This window comes from Notolepis coatsorum, assembly GCF_963971535.1.
Source record: "Notolepis coatsorum genome assembly, chromosome: 4".
In the NCBI taxonomy this organism is placed as follows: Eukaryota; Metazoa; Chordata; class Actinopteri; order Aulopiformes; family Paralepididae; genus Notolepis; species Notolepis coatsorum.
In genome coordinates, this window is record NC_140168.1 from 24,127,749 (window position 1) to 24,154,376 (window position 26,628).

A 26,628-nucleotide genomic window follows, 5' to 3' on the forward strand; every position below is an offset into this window, starting at 1 on the left:
GTGCCTAAGCTTAACCAGTGTAGAAACAGGCGTCGGCCAATCAGAGAGCGTCTTGCCAGAAATGCGGCTACGGAAGAAAATAACGCCTCTTAGCGACTAACTCCAACCATTTACGACCTTGTTTTGCTCTACCGTAAAGCAAAACGCGACTCTCCGTGGAAGGTTAAAGCGACTCCAATAAAGCACAGGTAAATAAAGACATTTCTTATAGAATCTCCCAGTTTGAGCAGGACACTGATTTGTTTGATAAAATGTGTACTTAATTATACATTCTGTATAGCAATAGCAAAAGGGTGTAACGTTAGCTGAATCAAAGAATGACAGCGAGCGTCCTGTTGTCAACAAGGTGTCACTGTCACATTTAGACCAACGTCTGTCAGTGTATGAACATATATGAACGTATTAGAGGCTACAATATAATTTTTGCATGCTGGTTCTTTTAGTCATTTACGCTACAGAACAACTAGCGTTAGCGTGTGAGCTAAAGTTATAAACGTTATCTGGCTATAGCTATGAATGAATGAATGAAAACTTTATTAACAGATTGCAGAATGGGTGAATGAATGAATGAATGAAAACTTTATTAACAGATTGCAGAATGGGTACAGTGCAGTACAGCTCAATACATACAATTGTTAAGGGGATGCAGACCAGAGAAAGACTTTCGTCTTGTTTCCACCAGGGTCCCCCATTTCCAATTCATCGTAACATATATGACATACATGACATACAGATAGACAGTACTGCTACATCTATACATTTATGACATACCAGATTTGCAATTACAGTACTGTATTTGTGATACAAAAAGAGTCCAGAAAGAAAAGAGTATATACATTAGGCGTAGAAACTGTACATTGGATTGGGTAGGTGGGGGTGGGACTGTACATTGGAGGTGGTTGGGGGGGGGGGGGCGGGGGGGGGGGGTAGGAGTGGGGGGGGGGGTGTTGGCGGGGGTTGTGTTCGGACATTTACAGGGGCCAGTTTCGAGTTGCAGTCTCCCTTAGGTGTTTTTTGAAAGTGGGTAGTGATTCACATTCCTTTACAGCTTTGGGTAGGGCGTTCCACATTGATGTGGCATAATTGCGAAACGTGTTTAGTCCCTTGTTTGAGCCGAATCTGGGTTTAACATGATTTGTGGAGCTCCCTCTGGTGTTGTGATCGTGGTATTCACTGACCTTTGGGAAGTATTTAGTCATGTACATGGGTACCTTGGTCGTGTAGTGTATCTTGTAGACCAGGCCCATTGCAAGTTGCTGTACTCTGTCGTCTACTCTAAGCCATCCTAGGTTGTCAAAGTGGGCAGGGGTGAGGTGGGTTCTAGGAGTAAGGTCAAGCAGTAGTCTGACCAGTTTGTTTTGAGATGTTTGTAATTTTGTTTTTAGCGCCTTTGAGGTGCTTTGGTACCATGAGGTGCAAGCATAGTCGTAGTACCCTTGAATGAGTGCTCCTGCTAGAGTCTTCAGGGTATTCTTGTTTACCAGTGAGGAGATCCGGTACAAGAAACGAGTTCGTTGGTTGACTTTTTTTATTACATTGGATGCCATTTTGTCACAGGAAAGATTTGCCTCTAGGATGGAACCCAGGTAGGTAATATCTTCTTTCCTTGTGACAATATTGTCACCCACTGTAACTGAGAAGCCGTCGGTCTTGCTGAGTTTGTTATTTGAACCGAAGAGAATGGACTCTGTTTTGCCCATGTGTAATGATAGTTTGTTATCAGCGAGCCATATGCAGATTTTGCTTAGTTCTGAGCTGAGGGTTTTTTCAACCTGTAATTTGTTCTTGTCAGAGACCAGCAGGGCTGAGTCGTCCGCAAACAGGAACAAGTTGCACCGTTACGTGATCATCAACAGTATTCTATTACGCCAATCATTTCCATTTGAATGTATCTTGTCCAACATGATCAGCATGTTATATATAGTATATATCTAGTGAGGGGGTACAGGCACTGTCAGGCAGGATCATATAAACAAGAATATTATAACAAAATGTATATCATATATGTCCTGATGAATTGAAAATGGGGGACCCTGATGTAAACAAGACGAAAGTCTTTCTCTGGTCTGCATCCCCTTAACAATTGTGTATTGAGCCGTACTGTATTGTACCCATTCTGCATTCTGTTAATAAAGTTATCAATCAATCAATCAATCAATCAAATGTGATATATATAGCTAACCTAAATCTACTCTGTACAATGAGCAATACTCCATACTGAGTCTAAGGCTTCATGCTAGGTGCTCTGCTACACTCATCCCCCTTTGACCCCCCCCCCCCCTTGTGGCTAGGCTTGCCAGGCATCACTGTAGCACACCTGGATTTTAAGATGGATCCCCACTAATCCCCCCCCCTCTCTTCCTTCCCTTCTCTCCCTCTCAGCACCATGCCGTACATAGACATCGGGGAAAAGTTGGGGATCAACCTGGACCGCTGGATGCTGGTGCAGAGTGGACCGCAGCCCCTGAAGCGAGCAGCTCGCTGCCACGCCTTCGAGAGGGAGTGGATCGAGTGTTCCCATGGCATCGGGCAGACGCGCGCCAAGAAGGAGTGCAAGCTGGAGATGGACGACTTCCTCGAGTGCATGAACCGGGAGAAGACGGTGAGTGTCCCTGTGGGCAAGGATGGGGTTTTTCTCCTTTTTAAAAAAAATTTCCGCTAATCGTCCACCTTTTGAGTTTTGATCAAGCTTAAGTTTACATTTACAAGTTACCCGTTCTGTACAACGAGTCAGCAGGAAGGGTACAACTCTGGCAGCTAAGGGTAAGTAACATTGTTCGTCAAACAGTGTGCTACAGACTTGAGTGCAGACTTATTAGCATAGTAGTTAATAATATAGGCACGGTAGATTCCTTAGTAGCAGAGTGCATACTAGGAAAAGACAGTACAACGTTTTTATTTTTTTATTTGTTCATTTCAGATATTGATTGAAGAAGTGTGTTTTTAGTCAACCACGGAAAATTGGGCAGGTTTCAGCTGTCCTGACTGTGATGGTTTCAGCTGTCCTGACTGTCGACTGATCGGTGGGGGGTGTGGCGGTGCAGGAGCTCGGACAGATAGGAGGGAGCCGTGCCATTTAATGATTTAAAAACATTTAGTGCTAATTTAAAATCGATCCTGAAGTTAACAGGCAGCCAGTGGAGCGAGGCCAAAACTGGGCTGATGTGTTCTGTTTTCTTGTTTTGGTGAGGAGGCGCGCGGCTGCGTTCTGCACCAGTTGTAGGCGGCGGAGGAGGGACTTGTCGATGCCCGTGTACAGAGCATTGCAGTAGTCGAGGCGGGTGGTGACAAAGGCATGTATCACCGTCTCTAGGTTACTTTGGGAGAGGTATGCCTTTGTCTTCGCCAGGAGTCTAAGGTGGTAAAAGCTGTTTTTAACTACGGCGCTGACCTGTCTATCGAATTTAAAATTGCTGTCGAAGATGACCCCGAGGTTCCTGACAGAGGTGGAGAGGTTTGGGCCCAGAGGACCAAGTGCGTCAATGAGGGGGGGCACTATTAAAAACAATGACCTCGGTTTTCCCTTCGTTCAATGTCAGGGAGTTTTCGGACATCCAGCACTTGATTTCTGCCAGGCAGTCAAGCAGTGGTTCTATTGACGTCTTCCCTTGGGTGGGCTTTAAGGGGAGGTAAACCTGCACGTCATCGGCGAAGCAGTGGAATGAGATATTGTGTTTTGCCAAGACCTGGCCTAGGGGGAGTATGTATAGGAGGAAGAGAGTGGGACCCAATATCGAGCCTTGGGGCACCCCGCAGGTGAGGGGGGCCACGGAGGAAGTGAGATCACCGAGTTGGACAGAGAAGGTCCTATTACTCAGGTAGGACCGGAACCAGTCTAAGACGGGGCCCCTAAGGCCTACGTAATGCTCGAGGCGAGCTATAAGGATGTGGTGGTCTACCGTGTCAAAGGCGGCTGAGAGTTCAAGGAGTAATAGTAGGGATGAGTTTTCTGCATCAGCAGCTGTAATCAGGTCGTTTAAGACAAGGAGGAGAGCCGTTTCAGTGCTGTGTCGTGGTTTAAAGCCATATTGGAATTTGTCATGGATGTTGTTGTGTTCAAGGAATGATTGTAGCTGTATGTAGACTATGCGCTCCAGGATTTTTGATAAAAATGGTAGTTGTGAGATGGGTCTAAAATTGGCGAAGACAGAGCTTCTTTATCCGGGGCTGGACCACAGCGTGCTTGAAGGCAGCCGGGACACATCCAGTGCTGAGGCAAGCGTTTAGTAGTGGTAATAATGTGAGGAGGACAGGGTCAGGTACTTCCTTTAGAATGCGTGAGGGGAGTGCGTCTGAGGGGCAATTTGTTGGTCGCAGGTGTTTAATGGCATCGGAAAGGGAGGAGAGGGAGACCGGGGCAAACTGGTCAAAAACAGCAGGCAGTGGGTGGGGGGGGGGAGGAGGGGGGACAAGGGGGGCAAGGGGGAGAGAGATCTAAGGGCAGAGACTTTGCTGATGAAGAAGTGTTGGAAGCCTTCGCATAGAGCTAATGAAGGTACGACAGAGGGGGTGGCACAGGGGTTGGTGAGGGAGTTTAGGACTTTGAACAGGGCCTGTGGTTTGTTTGAATTTGCTATGACTAAGTTGGAAATGTAAGCTGTTTTTGCAGTTTTGACAGCCGTTTGGTAGATGGACAGAGCGCTGTGTAGGATTTGGAGGGATACATGCAACCTGTCCTTCCTCCACTTCCTCTCGGCACGTCTACATGCACATCTGAGAGTACGCGTGGATTCATTTAGCCAGGGTGTGGGGAGGGGTTTTATGCGTTTAGTTTTAAAAGGTGCTACAGTATTTAAAATATCGGTGCATGACTCATTGAACATGGAGAGATAGTCATCGATATTTGGGACACTGTTTGCATTTAGGACACAAATTGGGGAGCTGGAGAAGGCTTCAGAAAAGTGGGCAGCAGTGTCAGAGGTAAACGTGCGGGATTGTTTTGTAGGTACATGAGGGGAAATAGCAGAGCAGGGGATTTTAATGGAGAAAACAATAGGTGAGTGGTCAGAAAAAGCAGCAGCACATATGTCAATTATATTGACAGATAGCCCAAATGACAGAACGAGATCAAGTGTGTGTCCTTTTTCATGCGTTGGTACTGTGACAGATTGGGTGAGGTTGAGAGAGTCAATGAGATTTAGGAAATCTCGCGACAGGGGATGTGATTCGCAACACACATGGATATTAAAATCGCCGCATAGGAGAATGTGATCGTATCTAACCATCAGTCCGGAGAGGAAGTCCATGAAGTCATTTAAAAAGTCCTTGTTGTATTTAGGCGGGCGGTATATGACAGCGCAGAACACGACGGATGACAAGTTTAGTTCAAAAGATTGAACTTCGAAACTAGTGTACTTCGCTGCCGGCTGTGACAGGCGGCAGTGGAATGTGGATTTGAACACCGAGGCTATTCCACCCCCTCTGCCCGAGGGGCGAGGAGTGTTGAAGAAAGTGCATTCGGGGGGGAGAAGTTCAGAGAGCGGCAGTAGCTCGCCAACTTGGAGCCACGTCTCGGTAATGAACATGAAATCCAGGCCACGGGAGGTGAAGAAGTCATTTATAGTGAACGTTTTGTTGGCTATCGACCTAGCATTCAACAGGGCTAAGTTTCAGCTGTCCTGACTGTGATGGTTTCAGCTGTGAGCTGTCCTGACTGGTGGTTTCAGCTGTCCTGACTGTGATGGTTTCAGCTGTCCTGAGGCTGAAGTTACACGAGGGGAAAACACAACGTTGCATTTTCACTCGTGAAAAAACACAGTCAGGTTAGACGACGCGCTGTCTCCTGATCTCTCTCGTTGTCAGAAGCTAGGTTTGGTTAGACGGAAACGGATCTCATCACTGAATTCAACACTGAGCATGTGTCGGAGGTATTCATCGCGTGCACAGAGCAAACACAGAGCGAGCGTGAGTGCATGTGTGAGCGACTCGAGTCGCGAGTGTGCGTAAAAGCACAGCCCCGGCTCCCCGTCCAGACAGACCGAGAGAGAGAGAGACGAGAGGAGAGATAGATTAGAAAACAGTAAACAAGATTAGTTTGCTGCGTTTAAATTCCTCTGGAAAAAAACTATAATTTCTCGAGTAGCAGAACGGTTAAGTTAAAATAGTTTCTTTTCTCAGTGATGTGAACGTTGGTGTCCAGGCACACACCCGCGCTCGACTACAGAAACGACAATGGCTTGCGCGAGGTTACATGACACCGTTCCAAGGGACTTTTGACAACGAAAACACCCTTTGAGCGTTGCTGCTGGGGAAAACGAAAATGCCATTGCCATTCGACTTGGACGTGTCGTGCACATGAAATAATTTGAAAATGCAACATTGTCGTTTTTCCCTCATGTAACCTCAGCCTGACTCTGATGGTTTCAGCTGTCCTGACTGTGATGGTTTCAGCTGGCCTGACTGTGATGGTTTCAGCTGTCCTGACTGTGATGGTTTCAGCTGTCCTGACTGTGATGGTTTCAGCTGGCCTGACTGTGATGGTTTCAGCTGTCCTGACTGTGATGGTTTCAGCTGGCCTGACTGTGATGGTTTCAGCTGGCCTGACTGTGATGGTTTCAGCTGTCCTGACTGTGATGGTTTCAGCTGTCCTGACTGTGATGGTTTCAGCTGGCCTGACTGTGATGGTTTCAGCTGTCCTGACTGTGATGGTTTCAGCTGGCCTGACTGTGATGGTTTCAGCTGGCCTGACTGTGATGGTTTCAGCTGTCCTGACTGTGATGGTTTCAGCTGGCCTGACTGTGATGGTTTCAGCTGTCCTGACTGTGATGGTTTCAGCTGGCCTGACTGTGATGGTTTCAGCTGTCCTGACTGTGATGGTTTCAGCTGTCCTGACTGTGATGGTTTCAGCTGGCCTGACTGTGATGGTTTCAGCTGTCCTGACTGTGATGGTTTCAGCTGGCCTGACTGTGATGGTTTCAGCTGGCCTGACTGTGATGGTTTCAGCTGTCCTGACTGTGATGGTTTCAGCTGTCCTGACTGTGATGGTTTCAGCTGGCCTGACTGTGATGGTTTCAGCTGTCCTGACTGTGATGGTTTCAGCTGGCCTGACTGTGATGGTTTCAGCTGGCCTGACTGTGATGGTTTCAGCTGTCCTGACTGTGATGGTTTCAGCTGGCCTGACTGTGATGGTTTCAGCTGTCCTGACTGTGATGGTTTCAGCTGGCCTGACTGTGATGGTTTCAGCTGTCCTGACTGTGATGGTTTCAGCTGGCCTGACTGTGATGGTTTCAGCTGTCCTGACTGTGATGGTTTCAGCTGTCCTGACTGTGATGGTTTCAGCTGTCCTGACTGTGATGGTTTCAGCTGTCCTGACTGTGATGGTTTCAGCTGGCCTGACTGTGATGGTTTCAGCTGTCCTGACTGTGATGGTTTCAGCTGTCCTGACTGTGATGGTTTCAGCTGTCCTGACTGTGATGGTTTCAGCTGTCCTGACTGTGATGGTTTCAGCTGTCCTGACTGTGATGGTTTCAGCTGTCCTGACTGATGGTTTCAGCTGTCCTGACTGTGATGGTTTCAGCTGTCCTGACTGTGATGGTTTCAGCTGTCCTGACTGTGATGGTTTCAGCTGTCCTGACTGTGATGGTTTCAGCTGTCCTGACTGTGATGGTTTCAGCTGTCTGTCCTGACTGTGATTGTTTCAGCTGTCTGTCCTGACTGTGATGGTTTCAGCTGTCCTGACTGTGATGGTTTCAGCTGTCTGTCCTGACTGTGATGGTTTCAGCTGTCTGTCCTGACTGTGATGGTTTCAGCTGTCTGTCCTGACTGTGATGGTTTCAGCTGTCTGTCCTGACTGTGATGGTTTCAGCTGTCTGTCCTGACTGTGATGGTTTCAGCTGTCTGTCCTGACTGTGATGGTTTCAGCTGTCCTGACTGTGATGGTTTCAGCTGTCTGTCCTGACTGTGATGGTTTCAGCTGCCCTGACTGTGATGGTTTCAGCTGTCTGTCCTGACTGTGATGGTTTCAGCTGTCCTGACTGTGATGGTTTCAGCTGTCCTGACTGTGATGGTTTCAGCTGTCCTGACTGTGATGGTTTCAGCTGTCCTGACTGTGATGGTCTCAGCTGACCTGACTGTGATGGTTTCAGCTGTCCTGACTGTGATGGTTTCAGCTGTCCTGACTGTGATGGTTTCAGCTGTCCTGACTGTGATGGTTTCAGCTGTCCTGACTGTGATGGTTTCAGCTGTCCTGACTGTGATGGTTTCAGCTGTCCTGACTGTGATGGTTTCAGCTGTCCTGACTGTGATGGTTTCAGCTGTCCTGACTGTGATGGTTTCAGCTGTCCTGACTGTGATGGTTTCAGCTGGCCTGACTGTGATGGTTTCAGCTGTCCTGACTGTGATGGTCTCAGCTGTCCTGACTGTGGTGAGAAGTTGGTTCCACCGTTGTGGAGTGAGGACAGAGAATAGCCTGCTTCTCTTTAGATCGCAAAACAATGGAGTTGTCTGAGGCTTCATTGTTGACTCATAGTTACTGAAGTAGCTTGTGAAGCGTGTAAAACGCTTGACATATTTTGTAGCTTCAAGTTTGAAAGACGTCAATGGGTAGGGAGAGGGGGATCTATGTCTAAGACAGCTTTAGTGAAGCTGGTTACGACTGATTATGATGACTGCCCAATACAAGTTTCTCTCACTCAAACTCAGTCGCTCATTCGCTTCCCAATTCTATGGGCATGCCCATTGTTCAGTGCTTTTCCCCAACACAAAATAGTGTTAATCCACACCACAACATGCAGACAAAGCATAATTTGTAATTCCTGGTGTTAAACGGAATAATGGATGGATTGTCCAAGAGGGGGTCCTGAGGGGGGGGGGGGGGGGAAGAGCGAGCAAGAGCATATGTATTGTATTGTATTTATTATCGGTATATCTTTTAATCTACATTTATTTTGATTTAAGTACTGGACTGTCATTATTGTTATTATTATGTCGATCATAGTCCTGTGATTTATTGGGGATTTCTACTGTTAATGTATTGTGTGTCTGCTTTTATGTAAAAAAAGAAAAAAAAAGGGTAAATAAAAAAACATTTGTGGCTAGCGTACATAGCGTGATCAATATAACTTGTTATTGATTGTTTGTACTAGTAACGTTAATGCTAGTAGAATAGACACAACGTGAGGTAATCATCATCCATTTTAAACCGGTTATTACCTAATGCTAACGCTAGTAGAATAGACACGAGAGGTAACGTTAACGTTAGCAGAATAGACACAACGAGAGTCTGGTTAATGTTATTGATTAATTGAAACTGTTTACTCTGGCTTGCTCCAAGCCCCCACGGACTACTGAGTCGAGTAGGTACCGTGCAGAACCTGGAAAAGCGGCATTAGAGAATACTTCATAATGTTTCATGCAATTAAAAAGTAAATGTATATATGATGATGATGTACACACCTTAGTATAGGCAGACCATTCCTTGGTTACAGTACATGATTATTATTTTCTCACAGTAGTGTGTGTGTGTATTTTTGGCTAAAGTGGATAGAAAACAGTACTGTGCAAAAGTCTTAGCCACCCAAGAGTTTTTATATAAATAGTCTTAGATGTTAATACATTTTTCTGTATTAGTGTGTCAGTAGACTAATCTTTTAGATTTTTAGAAATGTTTAATTAAATTATTTTTGAAAGCATCTTCATGGTTTAATGCAGACATATGTTGCAGGGACTATTTTAATCGTCATGTTGGCGTGACTGTATGCTTCAAAGGGTTAAATCAAGCATTTTTAACTGCTTTAGAGGAAATGTCAAAATATCGTGATGTACATTGTGTATCGATTCGTGACATAGCCAAAAAATATCGTGATATCATTTAGAGGCCATATCGCCCAGCCCTACCTCAAAAGCCCCCTTTTTCAAAAAACAACAGGGCTTTTGAGGTTATGGAATCACTGCGCCCACCAAACTGTCGGCGTGCAGCAGTGGCCTGGCCTGGATCCAGCTCCTTGGCGGTGCACTTGTTTGTCAAGCCCACTTTTTAAGTTTAAGTTGTTGTTTTTTATCCTAATTCAATTCAATGTGATTTTACACACCAGCTCATTTCACAACACCTCTTGAAGGAACACGCCAACGTTATGGGAAATGCTTAGCACAAATGAATGGAAGCGGATACGGATCAGCTAACCTAGTTTAAAATTCCAGGAGAGGTGTTCTTGGCCAACAGCGAGGCGCCGTAGCTGCTTCCATTCATTTGTGCTAAGCTAGGCTAGCTTGCAGCCGGTTGCAGATTGGCAAAAGTTAAAATCACGATTATAACATGAAATTATTATCTCTCCCACTCCTGTCTGACATGACCCCCCCCCTCCCCCCTCTCTCTCTCTTCCTACCCCTCTCTCTCTCTTCTACCCCTCTCTCTTCCTATCTCTCTCTCTTCCTACCCCCTCTCTCTCTTCCCTCCTGTCTTCTTCTCTTCCTCTCTCCAGCTACAGAGATTGTATGAGATTCGGAAGCAGCAAGCCAAGATGGTGAAGGAAGGCTCCTACACCATCCCAGCCCACCACAGTGGCAAGCAAGACGATCTGCCCTGAGCGGCACCTCGTCCCCGTGTACAGTAGCTGTAAATCACATATGACTTATTGTTCGTCTACCCTGTGCAAGTTTGCAAATAAATGTTATTGTTGGCCATCTTCTTGTGTCTTTATTTTAGATTTTGTGTGTATACCATAGGGTCGACAATGTGGAGAAGGCAAGGATAGAACTGTGTGAGAGAGGATTGGTGTGTACAGTTTTTGCGTTGTAGGGATTGCTTTAGGAAATATGTGATTTACTGAAGGAATATTAAAGGGTTTCACTGACGATTCTATAAACATACATGTAGTTTTGTTTTTTTTAATAAATACTGTATTATTGTTTGTGGGATGCCATTGGTGTATGTGGGTCACACTATGGGACAATTATTAATTAATAATGACGGTAGTTAATAATGTAGCAGTGATTCTCAAAACGAGGCTTCTATAACGTCTATTGACCTTTGCCTTAGTTGGAAATGGAAGTCTAGCTATTTTTTTCCCCTGATATGGGGGTTGGCGTTAATTTATTTTCTGACCTAATTCTAGTAAATATCACTCAATGGATTAGTCTATAAACGGCCCGAGGGTCGGTTTGGAGAGAGAGATGAATGGATGATCTTTTGACATCCCCGATTCAATTACTAGTGTTTTACTGGTGCTGATTAGATTAAGAGGTTCCGCGTTTAACCGCAAGATGGCGCCAAGACCACGGGTAATCAATAGGCAGCAGAGAGATGGGTTGAAATCTAATTATGAATATTGAGTATCTACAACAACTGATTTAGAGCAAGTTTTGGATGATCGTTATGTAAGCCTAGGTCTACACATGAGAGTGAAAGGGAATTGTAAATAGCCTACTACAGGCAGCCGCACGCATGTCATCAGGCCTTCTGGACACGGCACGTTTCCCTAAAGATTAGATCATTCAGATTAAGATATTTCCAAGAATATTAATAATTATATATAATGTGTGTATATATACATGTAGTAGGAGAACAAATGTCTGGGGGGTGACCCACTAGATATGATCTGAAATTGCCGATGACATTGTAGACTCCTAGTAGTGAGAGACGTATGCCTATTGTACGTCGGGTTTCAAAATATCAACTCATATCCTCCTTATTGAGTTACTTTCCGGAAAAGCCAAGGGCCCCGGTGGTCTTTATACTTGGGCCAGGCACAACGTTCCTTCCATATAATCGATTCAACGAGGTAATCATTACCCCAAAAAACGAACATGGCGAACATAGGCCTAATAGTCCTTCGTTCTGGTTCATCACTACAGGCTACTTTTCATGTGGCCAGGCAGGCAGAGTTGCCATTAGCTTTTGTTTGATTAAAACAGCAGCAGCCATTCAGTTAATCCCGAACTGTCGGCCAGCATTCCTCTGCACACTCTGACGGGGTTAGTAGCCGAGATGGGAGAAAGGAGGGCGAGGGAGAGGCGTGAAAGAGGACCGAATTGAATTCTCAAGGGGTTTCCCCTCTGACTCCCATCCCATGCATGAAAAGTAGACCTAACTGCCAGTCAGGAGAGACCAGCTCTGCTCTGTTCTGCTCTCACTTTCTCCAACTGTATCTCCTTACTCTCGCTCCAGATGTTGAGGGAAGGGAGGAGTATAGAGAAGGGAATGGCTGGTAGGCAGCGATCAATGGATTCATGTCCGAGATTAAAGGTGCTGTAAGTGGTATTTTTGTTCAAATAAGTGTTAAATATTGTTGTGGAATATTTAAAATGAGCCATGACAGTACGCTGTAGGAATTTCAGATCGAGTCAGTTTGTATAAAAATATAGAACATCGTTTATTTCTGGCTCCATAGCCATAGAAGAGGTGATCGGTTTATAATCAGAGACAACATGTTTACACACAAAGCGTCTGACCAGAAAGTGACCAAGAGCTCTGGTCAGAACGTATATATTAATACATAACTGAAATTACGTACATTAGACACCAGATATGACAAGAAAGGTAAACAAGAATTATGCCCTAGTTAGAGAATCATAACAAAGATTAGCTATGTCCTTGTTATGGCTAGGACTGAAAGAGATAGGCCAAATGTCATCTCTCCCCAACCTTGGTCGTTGTTAACAGACACTGTCAGACTGTAGCCTAGTCTCTGAGATGTTATACTAGTTGACCTATATTAAACTAGTCAAGCTGTACAGAGATTTAAACACAGATGGACATAGATAACATTTCCATTACACTAGCATTCCAACAGCCATCACTGGTATAGAGTGTCTGGTCACTGGTCAGTAACCCGTGTCTCCCAGTCCCTCCACTCTGCAGTAAACAGAAAATACATTTTCTGGTATCCCTTTCTTCCCACTCTATCCAACCAACAATATTTTTGTCAGACCATTTTTGCAGTGTGGAGTTCTCTCTCCTGGATTGGATAATAAAGTGGGAACGGGATACCAGTCCAGAGCGGAGGGAGACTGTGTTACTGACCAGACACTATGATGATAGAGTGATGGCTGTCGGAATGTATAGAGCTTTTATTTTGAACACTTTAGGCCACTTATTTTAACAAAGAAAAATACCACTCATCACAGCACTTTTAACGGTTTCACTGGCCGCACTACCAAAACGGTTAACCCTTTCACCGTGACAATACACAGAAGGTTAACCCTTTCACTGCCGCACACAACAGCCGGTTAACCCTTTCACTGCCACACTACAGCAGGTTAACCCTTTACTATCACACTACAGCAGGTTAACTCTTTACTATCACACTACCAAAATGGTTAACCCTTTCACTGCGACAATGCACAGAAGGTTAACCCTTTCACTGCCACACACACCAGCCGGTTAACCCTTTCACTGCCACACAACAGCCGGTTAACCCTTTACTATCACACTACAGCAGGTTAACCCTTTACTATCACACTACCAAAACGGTTAACCCTTTCGCCACAACAATACACAGAAGGTTAACCCTTTCACTGGCCACACAACAGCCGGTTAACCCTTTCACACTGCCACACTACAGGTTAACCCTTTACTATCACACTACAGCAGGTTAACCCTTTACTATCACACCACCAAAACGGTTAACCCTTTCACTGCAACACAACAGCCGGTTAACCCTTTCACTGCCACACTAACAGGTGGTTAACCCTTTACTATCACACTACAGCAGGTTAACCCCTTTACTATCACACACTACCAAAGCGGTTAACCCTTTCACTGCGACAAACAATGCACAGAAGGTTAACCCTTTCTTTCACTGCCACACAACAGCAGGTTAGTCGGTAGTGTGATAGTAGTAAAGGGTATAACCTTCTTCTGTAGTGTGCCAATGAATGAATGAATGAAAACTTTATTTAACAGATTGCAAAATGGGTACAGTACGGCTCAATACATACAATTGTTAAGGGGATGCAGACCTGAGAAAGACGTTTGTCTTGTTTCCATCAGGGTCCCCCATTTTCAATTCATATAGACATTTATGACATACACAACATACATGACATTTATGGCATAGGGACATATAGGTATTTAGTACTGATACATTTGTGACATAAACGGTATTCAAATATACAGTACTGTTACCCCTAGATCCTGACAGAGTTTATACATATGATGGGGAGGGGACTGTACATTAGGAGGGGGTGGGTGGGTGGGAGAGAAATATACATACGGTGGGGAGGGAATATATACATGCGGTGGGGAGGAGACTGTCTATTAGGAGGTGGTGGGGGTTTTGGGCATTTACGGTGGCCAGTTTCGAATTGCAGCCTCCCGTAGGTGCTCTTTAAGAGCGGTTTTGAATGTGGGCAGGGATTCACATTCCTTTACAGCTTTGGGTAGGGCGTTCCACATTGTTGTGGCATAATTGCGAAACGTGTTTAGTCCCTTGTTTGAGCCGAATCTGGGTTTAACATGATTTGTTGAGCTTCCTCTGGTGTAGTGGTTGTGGTATTCACTGACCTTTGGGAAGTATTTTGACATGTACATGGGCACCCCGGTCGTATAGTGTATCTTGTAGACCAGGCCCATTGCAAGTTGCTGTACTCTGTCGTCTACTCTAAGCCATCCTAGGTTGTCAAAGTGGGCAGGGGTGAGGTGGGTTCTGGGGTTCAGGTCAAGTAGTAGTCTGACCAGTTTGTTTTGTGATGTTGTTTTGAGACTGTGAAAGGGTTAATATGATCTCGTGTGGTATACTATAAAGTAGCAGAGCATCAAATAACACATCCCCAAAAACGGATGCGATATTTTCTCTATGCGAACCCAGAGCCGTAATAGAGAAACGTCGCTCTGCATAGTACTGCCTCGATGTACAACACGCCTCCTTTTTCGCTCAAAAGGCAGCACCCGGTGCGCAGAGGGGGCGACGGTCTGTGGTCTCTTTGCCGGTCGGTCGGGCGGTGGTGGTATAACGAATAACGGTACTGACTGACTGGTGAGCCGCGGATGATGATGACGCTGGAATATACTTAATAACACATTCAATAGGAATGGGTTACGTGTGTGTTAGAGAGACCCGTGGAAATAGCCTATTCAACGGGTGGCAGCAGCGGGGAGAGAGTGTGTGAAAGTGGACAGAGAGTGCAGACAGAGCTAGAGAGAGGTGGTGGTTACTAGTGGTGGGGGTTGTACAAGACAAGAGCAAGAAGAAGAGAGAGAGAGAGAGAGAGAGAGAGAGGAGAGAGAGAGAGAGAGAGAGAGAGAGAGAGAGAGAGAGAGAGAGAGAGAGAGAGAGAGAGAGAGAGAGAGAGAGAGAGAGAGAGAGAGAGAGAGAGAGAGAGAGAGAGAGAGAGAGAGAGAGAGAGAGAGAGAGAGAGAGAGAGAGAGAGAGAGAGAGAGAGAGAGAGAAAGGGAAGCAGAGAGGGAAAGGGAGGAGGGTATACAGCCATTATTATAGGCGATCCATGTGTCTCTCGTCCTCCCAACTCCAAAGGGAACCTCTAGCACTACAGTAAAAACCGACCCAGAGGGACGCGGTGACTGAGAGGAGCGTGGCATCATCCCGACCTCTCCCATCCTCAACCCGGACCCCGGGAGCGCTATTCTCCGGTAAGTAAGGATCTCTCTCTGTGTGTCAATGCCTGGCTGGTACCACACGGGACATGATCCATCCACCCGGACCCGTGGCTATAGAGGCTACTTAAATTATGATGCGATTATTAAACAGGCCGCGCTGATGTTGTTGTTGTTGTGCGGATTGGATCATCATGCCATTGACCGGTCACTTCATCATCAACATGAACCGATAACATGTTGATCCTATAGCCTATTAAAAAAATAATAATAATAATAATAACGTTGATCATGATGCAGGTGATGATGGGCTATCATCATCATTGGTCAATACCACCATTCTAATGTTCAGCCCATGCATGGTGCTTTTGTGTGTGTAATGTATACAGGGCTCGGCTTGGAATGGAGAGCATTGGGTTTTTGGGGTCGTGAGAAGCCCACGTTATTATCGCCCACTAATGGGAGAGTCGGAACGCATTTAGAAAAAAAACCAGACACTCTACACATGGATAAATGTAATTAGCTTGTTATCCATCCGACTTTGCGGACAAAGAGAGACCCTGGCTGTGTGTGGTCCAGCGAGCCTGCCTCTGCCCCCCCCCCCCCCCACGACATGATGTCCCGGATCCACCGATGTCCAATAATCATACCTCATATTATATCTGCCTCTGTTTTCTTTATTGCGATCACACAATGCGTTTCACATGCATGAAATATACGTGCATTTACAGCTAAACAAAAACAGACCTAGTATTGTTTTCTAATTTCGATATTTTTTGTTTTGCTGCACCTGAAGGAGATCATTTATTGATCTGTCTCTTCTGTTTTTTAGCCAATCACATCAAGAGACTGGGTAGAATGCACCCCCCCCCCACACACGGCTCCATTTGTACAAGTCTCTCTATTCCTTCCTTGTCTCCTTTTACACACTGCCTCAGCCCTGCTAAGCGTTTCTCACACACCCACCAGAGGCTGCCTTTCTTTCTGTCTGGAAAATATCGGCATATTGTGCAAGAAGGGGCGAGACTGAGAGAAAGGATGATTCAGGGGTCCCCCGTCGATCGACTACACCACCACCAGATGGTCAGATGATGATGTAGCCTATAGTAGTACATCTCCATCCAGTAGGGCTGCCTTGTGTTTTGAGCGTGAGCTAAACAGACATACAGTCATGTGAAATAATTGGCTTCATTGCATTTCATTTAGCCATTATGGAATATCCCATGTTGTGGCACTTGGCCTCTCACGCCTTTCCCTCTGCAGTGCTGCTCATATGGACACACCCCCTTTCAGTCTATAAGGGACCACCACTGTAACATGAGGAACATTATGTCTTGTTAGTCATAAATGTGGCCTGAATCCGTTTTTTGGGGGGGGGGTCATCATAACTCAGATCAGTTTTTTTCATGACGGTGTGAACAGCACAAATCATATTGAATGTGATCTTTTCAATTCTGATTTTGGCCCACTTTCATAATGTGGTCCTAAATCAGATACAGGTGTGAAGATGATTTGTTTGAATTAGCTACGCCTCCACTGCATTCAATTTAATAAATTAAACTGTGACTTCAGTGTCCTCCGTGTTGAAATCCATCCTCTTTTTATTGTTCATTTGCACATCATGTGGGTCAATTCAGGAGCGTGACCGGTTCACACACTGGAGTCTGATCTTGGCCACATTAAAAAAGAATAATGATGATGATAATAATACTAATGATAATAATACTAATGATAATAATAATAATATCATATCCTGAAGTACTGTGATCATGTCTCCAGTCATCTTACCACATGCACTGATCAATATGCACTGTTCTAGGAGGTCACCATTATCCTCACCAAGGTGACGCTTAAGGAAATAAGACTCTGTCTCTCTCCCGTAAGATGCTCCATGCATACCAAAGAGCCACGGGATGAGCCCACACACACACACACACACACGCACGCACGCACGCGCACACACACACACACACACACACAGCAGGTGGCAATCAACCATTTGAAATTATATCCTCGTTATCGGATATTTGTGTTGGAAACATTTAGTTATTTTTTTTTTCAATGGCAGCCACAACCCTGATGGAAACAGACATTCAGAACCATCATCATGACTAAATAATATTGCCGAGATGCACTATAAAACCTAGCCTACAGTAACAGTATATCACTATAAAACCTAGCCTACAGTAACAGTATATCACTATAAAACCTAGCCTACACTAACAGTATATCACTATAAAACCTAGCCTACAGTAACAGTATATCACTATAAAACATAGCATACACTAACAGTATATCACTATAAAACCTAGCCTATAACAGTATATCACTATAAAACCTAGCCTACAGTAACAGTATATCACTATAAAACCTAGCCTACAGTAACAGTATATCACTATAAAACCTAGCCTACAGTAACAGTATTTCTCATCATCAATATCATTATCATTTTGTATTATTATTATTATTATTATTATTATTGATCCCACTCTTGCTGCTAGGTTACAGAATCTTCTAGGTGTGTGTGTGTGTGTGTGTGTGTGTGTGTGTGTGTGTGTGTGTGTGTGTGTGTGCGTGTGTGTGTGTGTGTGTGTGCGTGTGTGAGAGAGAGGGGGGGGGCTGCATTTTAAGGGGAGAAGTAGTACAGCAGTACAGTCTATCAAGCCCTTCCACACTCATTCATGCAGGTAAACACAGCTATGTGTCGGTCATATGCTTTCCTGCCTTGGCAACTCAGCTATCTGTTTTTTTTTTTTTATCTACTTTTTCTCCCCATTTAAAATGTTTCTCCAATTTCGTATTGTCCAATTCTCCCCTCCCCTGTCTCGAACGTTGTTAGACCATGCCTCCCACTGGTCGGCTGCAATGTGGACGAAGCCTTGCATCACGTGTCCCCTCCGGTACACGATGAGGCAGCCGTCGCATCTTTTCACCTGCACAGCGCAAACTCTCAGTGGCGAGGAGTAACGCGTGGGAGGCTCACGCTGCCCCCGATACTTTCTGATTCTGCTGTACAGGCGCACCGACCGACCTGTAGGAGTCGCTGTCCACAACGTCCGATCCCCACCCACCGGCTTTCCCACCCCCTAATACTGCCAATTGTATTAGTATGAACGACCAGCCAAGCCGGAAGCAACGCAGAGAGCTGGGCTCGAACCCAGCATCTCCTGCGTTAGTGGCGAGCGCCTTGCCCACTGCGCCACTTAGCCGCCCCTAGCTCTCTGTCTGTTGAGCAGGATTATCAATCAAACTCCAGGAGCAGTTGTTGAAGAGAGTTCCGGAACTCTGACTCTAACACTTAGTTAGTAGTACAGTGTTTTTTGTCTTTCTTTCTTTCTTTTTTTTTGTATTTCTTTTGTATTTTTTTTTTTTAAACAAACATATAAACAAACATGACAACACACGATAAGATACACAAGCATTAGTTGACAGTGTACATCCAATGAAATCACATTTTAGTTAATTGTCATATATAGGATATACCTTAATACCTGTTATCTAAAAACGTACACACATATGCTCCAGCTCGTACCCCCCCCCCTCCCGGACCCCCCATTGGATAATCCATCCATTTTCCTCGCTCCTAACCAGACATTACCATTATATGCTAGCTTTTATTTTCTCCACCACTTCTAACCACAATGTCATTTTGGATTCATTGAGACCCAAAATTCTTGCTGTAGATATTTCTTGATAGATCACATCGAGATATGTAATAATCCAGACCTTTCGGCACATTTTCAAGTAGTTTTCACATACAAGGAAATTGCTTTGGTCGTTTCCGGTGCAACATTGGCGGACAGACATTAACAGACAGATAATAAAATAAATAAAGTTCTGTCTTCAGAATGTTTTGTAAGAATAACATGTATAGTCTCAGGTGGTCAGGTGGCGTAGCGGAGATTGTGCTCATCACCAATGCAAGAGGCTGCGGTCTCGACTCCCGGAGAGTCAGCATTGCCTTGGCTCGGGCTGATCGCTATACTAACTCGTTTGGCTGAGTTAGGGGGAGGGGAGCCGTGGGTGGGTCCTGGGTGTTGTGGACAGCGACCCCTACAGTTCGGTCGGGGCGCTTTCTCAGCGAAGGTAGGATCTGGTGAGAGGTAGTGCAGCCTCCCACACGTTACACTCTCCCAGTGAGAATCTGCGCGGCCAGGCTGGCTGCCGGCTGGCTGCACATGCATCGGAGGAAAGCATGTGGCAGTCTCCGGTCTCTCGGACCAACAGTAGGGGAAAGTGCGCAACAACCAGGAAGGGGTTTTGGGAATTGGCATAACGACTAACAGTGGGATGGGAGAAAAATCGGAAAAAGGGGGGGGGGAGGGAAAGATAATAAAAAAAAAAACATGTACTGTATAGTCTCTGCCTTCAGATGTCATTACCAATCTCATCAATGTTTTCATACTATTACTGGTGTATGTTAGATCCCTGGTTGCCCAGCCATATATGGCAGGTTCTCTCAATTATTTGTGACTATTATCTGCTTCTACTTACTAAAGTCCTTTGGTAGACCTGGACCATATTAAAAAATCTAGTAAGATCTGTATACATCTTTTCCATATGGGTCTCTCTCTGTGTCTCTTTCTCTTGCTATCTCTCTCTGCACGCACACACACACACACACACGCACACACGGGACGCACACACACAGCCTTGCCTGTGTGTCCCTGCAGACTTGTGAGTTATAAATCAACTCATCCCAGCATCCTTACGTGGTCTTCTTCAGCTGCTGCACAGAGTAGACAGGAGCCAAAGATGTGTGTGTGTGTGTGTGTATGTGTGCACAGTCACGCACGTGCATGCCTATTTATGTGTGTGACTGATTGTCTGTGTGTTTCTGGGTTCCTTCACGTGCACACGCCTGTGTGAGGAGTTTGAGTGAGAGCAACTGGCCGTGGTTGCATAAGGGGGAGGGTGTGATCTCATTGGTTCTCACACTGGTCCATCAGAGTTTCCAGCGGCGGTGGGTTTCCTCCTTTCAGCTCCGCGCCACAGAGGGCCATAATGACACAGCAGCGTGGCTTTGAAACCTCCATTCCGGCTCTATTTATAAAACCGCCAGTTGCAGTAGTGGAGTCTAACTCTTGTGTCAGCAGGCGGCAGGGAAACTGACTGATCCAAATGCTGGGGATGCTGGGAAGGCTTTAACCTCCTTCCTATTGCTGTTGCCTTGGAGACGGGGATTCAGGAAACGCCAGCGGTCTACCCGGGGGCCGGCCTCGGGAGAAGGGGAGGGTTTTTTGGCAGCGCTCAACTCCTTACGGAGAAATCATAGCCGCTGTGTTTGACTTACAGACCCTACTACCAGCCAGCCTCAATGAAATGTTTCCACTACCTAACGTTATTATTATTACTACACAGTGGGGTCGTTTCAGTTTAGTCAGAGGGCTCCATCCCAACCACAAAAAAAAAGCCCAAATGAATCTCTGGTAGTGATTTGCTAGCTTGGACGCCTGTCCATATGCGCGGCACGCCACTGCGCCCCTCTGCCTTTGGCAGTTAGTGTCAGTTGGCTAGAAAGCACAAACAGTCTGGTTGGAATTGGAGGCGTGCTGCTGCTGACCAATCCTAACTTTAAAGACGCAGTACAATGCTGTTTTAATTCAGTCGTGAATTGCTTATTGTGGACTGTGAGTTAAACCTTTCCCAGCTTCAGATGCATGATTTGATTTGTTCTCAGTGTTTTAGTGCACCCTCTCTGGGAACAGCCAACTCTCAGTAGGCTGAGGGGACGTGGCCTTAAATGGCTGCGTTTGTCTTTAAATGGCTTAAATGGCTGCCTTCTGTTCACTAGACACTAGAAGGTTTCGCTGGAATTCTGTTGCTATAGGGAACAGTTTGGACCCGAATGTATTTCCTGTCAACTACTGCGTTAGCAAACGTTTGCAACAGGAAATAAACTTGGGTATTTTTTTTAGAAAGTTATTGTTGTCACTTTGAGGCGGGTTCCTCGTCCACGTCAGACTCGATGTGCGAGCGCATCAAGGAGGCAAAAAGGAATGTAATCCTAGAAAAACTGGGCAGATTACAATACGTTTGCCTTTGTTAGCCATGCTAGTGATCTAAAGTTTCTAAACAATCAATCCATGCAAACGCTAGCTATGTAAAATGTGAAAGACTCACACTCACAGCCATGCTGATTTGGCAAAATGACATCCAGTTGTTTTTAGTTTGAAACAACTCTTAATCAGGGGAGTGCCATGGTTTCTCCATAGAGTCTCGTTGTTCTTTTTCAGCTTAACGCAGGTAGGGGACAACTATATGGGACAACTTTCTGAACACGGAGAGACCAACCCCAAGTCGATCGGCACTTTCTCGGCCGAGCTACAGTCGCTTTTCCGCACCTACTCCCCAAACTCCACATGCACAGATTACCCAGGGACGCTCTCTGGATTGTCCAGAGACTCAAGTCAAGTCAAGAGTCAAGTCAAGAGTTTTATTCGTCACGGCATACAAGTATACAGTGAAATGCGGGGGGGTCTTGCCCGCAACAATTGTGCAGCAATACAATAATACAATAATAAGAATCCAATAGGATGAGAATAAGACATTTGTGAAATAATACAAGTAATAAGAATAAAGACATATCAGGTATATGTACATGAAGTTTACAAAAAGCATGGTAAGGGCGGTCAGGTGGCGTAGCGGAGATTGCGTTCGTCACCAACACCGGAGACGCTGGATTCGCCTGTTCGAATCCAGCTCACAGCTCCGGCGTTGTCACCAGCTTGGCTGGCCGTTCACACTAATACAATTGGCTGTATTAGAGGGTGGGAAAGCTGGCGGGGTGGGTCCGGGTCGTTGTAAACAGCGACTCCTACAGTTCGGTCGGGGCGCCTGCTCAGCGCGGATAGGATCTAAGGGGGGTAGTGTGATCCTTCCACACGTTACACCCTCTCAGTGAGAGTCCGTGCTGCCAGGTGAAAAGAAGCGGTTGATTGGCTAGACGTGTGTCGGAGGAAGCACGTGATAGCCTCCACTCTCCCAGACCGACTGTGGGGGGTAAGTGCGCAGCGACCAGGAAGGGGATTGGGAATTGGCATAATGACTAACATTGGGATGGGAGAAAATCGGAGGAAAAAGGAGGGGGAAAAAGATTAAAAAAAAAGCATGGTAAGACATGCTAGGTCCTGCGATAGTGCAATACACTGTTAGCTTCGGATGAGGCACTGAGTCTTATGTACACTACTATACAATGCTATAGTATACAATCTACAGTTATACTATGTGTCCTTATGCTAGCTTGCTATCCATCTGTTTAAGAACCACTCCCGTTCTTGTTTTTAAAGTGACTTTTCATTGTGTAAAGTGACCATGAGTGTGAGCGTGTGCAGCATGTGTGTGTGTGTGTGTTCATGTTAAAGTGACTGCTAGTGTGTGAGCGTGTACAGTGTGTGTGTTGTGTGTGTGCTCATGTGTGCTTGTGTGTGGAGAGTTCAGTGTTCAAGGCTCTGATGGCCTGGGGGAAGAAGCTGAGCCCAAGTCTCTCTGTCCTAGTTGCTGGTGTTCGCAGGCGCTTGCCCGACCGCAGCAGCTTGAACAGGCTGTTGTTGGGGTGGTGAGGTGAGGTGACTCCCTGGCTAATCTGCGCATGCGGTGTACGGGAGTAGGTGCGGAAAAGCGACTGCAGCTCGGCCGCTAAAGTGCCGATCGACTTGGGGCTGATCTCTCCGTGTTCAGGAGACTTGGGCGTATAAAAAAGTATATTGGATCATGTCTCCAGCACCCCCACAGCCGTAGCTACAACCACTTACGTCAAGGCTCTGATAAACATTCATTCATTTTATCCCCCCCACGCTCTCCCACCCATGAGCTGAAAATACCAGACGTGTTGCGGTGGTCTATGACAACGGGACCTCACATACAGTGCTTGTAAGACATACGATAGACAGTAGAGTATACATATCGGTCCACGTATATACATTCAGCTGTTCAGATATACATAACTGACCCTAAATCAGCATCTTAGGCATTTTCACCCGACTCCTCAGTTAGCAACATCCTGGGCCTTGCCTCTTAAGAGGTATGGGAGATGGAAGCATGTCAAACTCTGGTAAAATAACGGCCTAGCTAATGCAGGAGTCCGCTTTATGACTCTGCAAATTGGGTACCGTGGCTGTCCGGCGGGCTGATGTGCGGGTTGGAGACCAGTAAGATGTTCACACAGAGGGGAAGCAGTCTTTATTTTTATAATAATATACCTTTTGTTCTATTGTAAGCCGGAGTCTACCTTAACCCTTTCACTACCACACTCCAAAGGGTTAACACTTTCACTACCACACTACAGAAGGTTAACATTTTCACTACCACGCTACAGAAGGTTAACCCTTTCACTACCACACTACAGAAGGTTAACGCTTTCACTACCACACTACAGACGGTTAACACTTTCACTACCACACTACAAAGGGTTAACACTTTCACTACCACGCTATAGAAGGTTAACGCTTTCACTACCGCACTACAGACGGTTAACTGTCTGCAGTGTGGTAGTGAAAGGGTTAACCTTCTATAGTGTGGTAGTGAAAGGGTTAATGAACGTGGGGTGCTCTGTAGTGTTCTACGCGGGTTATATGGTGCACCCCATATCTACTTGCTACTCCGTGAGTGCGAGTGCAGCCCTTAACCTCTTCATCATCACACCATCAAAATAACCTTTAACCTTCATCATCTTCGATGTTCTTCGTGTGACAATTCATCTGGTCTTGGATTGTCGAGAAGCAAGCTAAACATCTGTTACAGCAAGGTCTAGCAAGGAAGTGATCATCTATCCACTATCTCGGCCCAACCGTGTTTCGCTCCAAGCTTGAGCTTCGTAAGTAACTGGTTGGTAGATCGTTTGAATGCATACAGTGGCAGAAAGCGACATCCATAAATTATCCACTTTCCACACCTCATGCCTGCGCAAAATACTGCGTATATACTGGCCCAAGATCATCTCCAACAATAACCTGCTCAACATTACCCAACAAGATGACATGCACTGTATAATTAATAAACGAAGGTGGACCTGGATTGGCCATGTACTCAGAATGGACACCAATGCGATTCCAATAGTCTCATTACACTGGACCCCAGAAGGCAAAATAAAGAAAGGGAGGCCTAAAACGACATGGCGTAGGACTATAGAGAAAGAGCTCCAGCAACACCACCAGAGCTGGTGGACCATAGAGAAGATGGCCAAAGAAGACAGATGCAAGTGGAGGAACTTTGTTGCTGCCCTATGCGCCAGCCGGCGTAATGGGGATAAGTAAAAGTAAAAGAAAGTGGCAGTCCTCCTCGTCACAGACCCCCGTGACCTGTGAGCTACATGCTAAAGTAGATTTCCAGACTATTTCCAGAGAATGTTGACGCCTGGCGATGGACGATGGTCTTCGGAAAACATTCCAATACACCAAACGTATAAAGGTCCCTGGACGGCTCGGCGCTGAGGTCAGCGTTATTGATCTGCCTCCGTGATGGACGGGTCAGACCTGGTGCTCCCCAGAGCCTCGTTCCTTTCAGCTGATCAGAGAGAGAGAGAGAGAGAGAGAGCAAGGATAGCGCACTAGAGCGTCGTACTGTGACAAGTAGAAAGGACGGACGGAGGAAGGGAGGGAGGGAGGGAGAGAGAGAGGTAGGGTAACAACCAGAGTATCTTACTGTGATACGCTGGGAAGAGAGATAGAGAGAGGGATAAGGCCAACAACATAGATTAAAATACATAAAAAAATACATAAAGGCACCGGTTCCAATGTTTCCACAAATCAGAGGAGTACCTTGTATCACTTCGTTTTACATCACTAATGACACCTATTATCTTGTTTCTTGACTCTAATAAACGACATACATTTAAACATCAGGTTCCTCAGCAGAGCATGGAAGGTGGGGACATTTGTAGTGACAAACAGATGGCTTGTTGCACTAGTCCGTCTTGGGAGCTTAAGGAGGATCCTAAATGCATCATTATATGCTACCTGCAGTTTTTACATTTTTGCTGTGCTATAATTACAGGTGTGCAGTATAAAATGGAGTACAATAGGCTCTGAACACAGGCTTATTTTCACATTGTCTGTACTGTACATATAAAACCTTCGTGCCAGCATATTGGCCTGCGCATACAGTTTGCAGCGCTGGCGCTGCACATCAACATCATCACACATGTCATCAGTGATATTGTGACCCAAATATCGCACACTCTTCACCACATCTAGAGCGCAGTCAGACAGCAAGAAGGAGAGTCCATCTTTTTCTTTTCCCAGGCTGTTGGAGTGTCTGCCTGTATGGCTTTATTGGCCCAGTAGAGTTGTGTGTGAACGGCTGTCTGATCTCCCCGTCTCTCTCTCGTCTCTCTCTCGTCCTCCCCGTCTCTCTCTCGTCCTCCCCGTCTCTCTCTCGTCCTCCCCGTCTCTCTCTCGTCCTCCCCGTCTCTCTCTCGTCCTCCCCGTCTCTCTCTCGTCTCTCTCGTCTCTCTCTCGTCCTCTCCGTCTCTCTCTCGTCCTCTCCGTCTCTCTCTCGTCCTCCCCGTCTCTCTCTCGTCCTCCCCGTCTCTCTCTCGTCCTCCCCGTCTCTCTCTCGTCCTCCCCGTCTCTCTCTCGTCCTCCCTGTCTCTCTCTCGTCCTCCCCGTCTCTCTCTCGTCTCTCTCTCGTCTCTCTCTCGTCCTCTCCGTCTCTCTCTCGTCCTCTCCGTCTCTCTCTCGTCCTCCCCGTCTCTCTCTCGTCCTCCCTGTCTCTCTCTCGTCCTCCCCGTCTCTCTCGTCCTCCCTGTCTCTCTCTCGTCCTCCCTGTCCCTCTCTCGTCCTCCCCGTCTCTCTCTCGTCCTCCCCGTCTCTCTCTCGTCCTCCCCGTCTCTCTCTCGTCCTCCCCGTCTCTCTCTCATCCTCCCCGTCTCTCTCTCTCATCCTCCCTGTCTCTCTCGTCCTCCCCGTCTCTCTCTCGTCCTCCCTGTCTCTCTCTCATCCTCCCTGTCTCTCTCTCATCCTCCCTGTCTCTCTCTCGTCCTCCCTGTCTCTCTCTCTCGTCCTCCCCGTCTCTCTCTCTCGTCCTCCCCGTCTCTCTCTCGTCCTCCCTGTCTCTCTCTCATCCTCCCTGTCTCTCTCTCATCCTCCCTGTCTCTCTCTCATCCTCCCTGTCTCTCTCTCGTCCTCCCCGTCTCTCTC

At 46.2% G+C, this 26,628-nt stretch overlaps 1 protein-coding gene across 1 annotated transcript; it reads left to right on the top strand.

Annotated features, from left to right (window-relative positions):
* The first annotated feature begins 75 nt into the window (after positions 1–75).
* On the top strand, positions 76–10,620 carry ndufs5 (NADH:ubiquinone oxidoreductase subunit S5). Its single transcript, XM_084312381.1, has 3 exons — positions 76–188; positions 2,383–2,602; positions 10,419–10,620. Exons 2-3 carry the CDS (start codon positions 2,387–2,389, stop codon positions 10,521–10,523), a joined length of 321 nt encoding a protein of 106 aa, XP_084168507.1. The 5' UTR covers positions 76–188; positions 2,383–2,386; the 3' UTR covers positions 10,524–10,620.
* The last annotated feature ends 16,008 nt before the right edge of the window (positions 10,621–26,628 follow it).

Excerpts from the sequence above, each read along its gene's own strand:
- ndufs5 (XM_084312381.1), top strand. The coding sequence starts at position 2,387 with ATGCCGTACATAGACATCGGGGAAAAGTTGGGGATCAACCTGGACCGC. Across the intron at positions 2,603-10,418 it reads GCATGAACCGGGAGAAGACG|CTACAGAGATTGTATGAGAT; the intron begins GTGAGTGTCCCT and ends TCCTCTCTCCAG.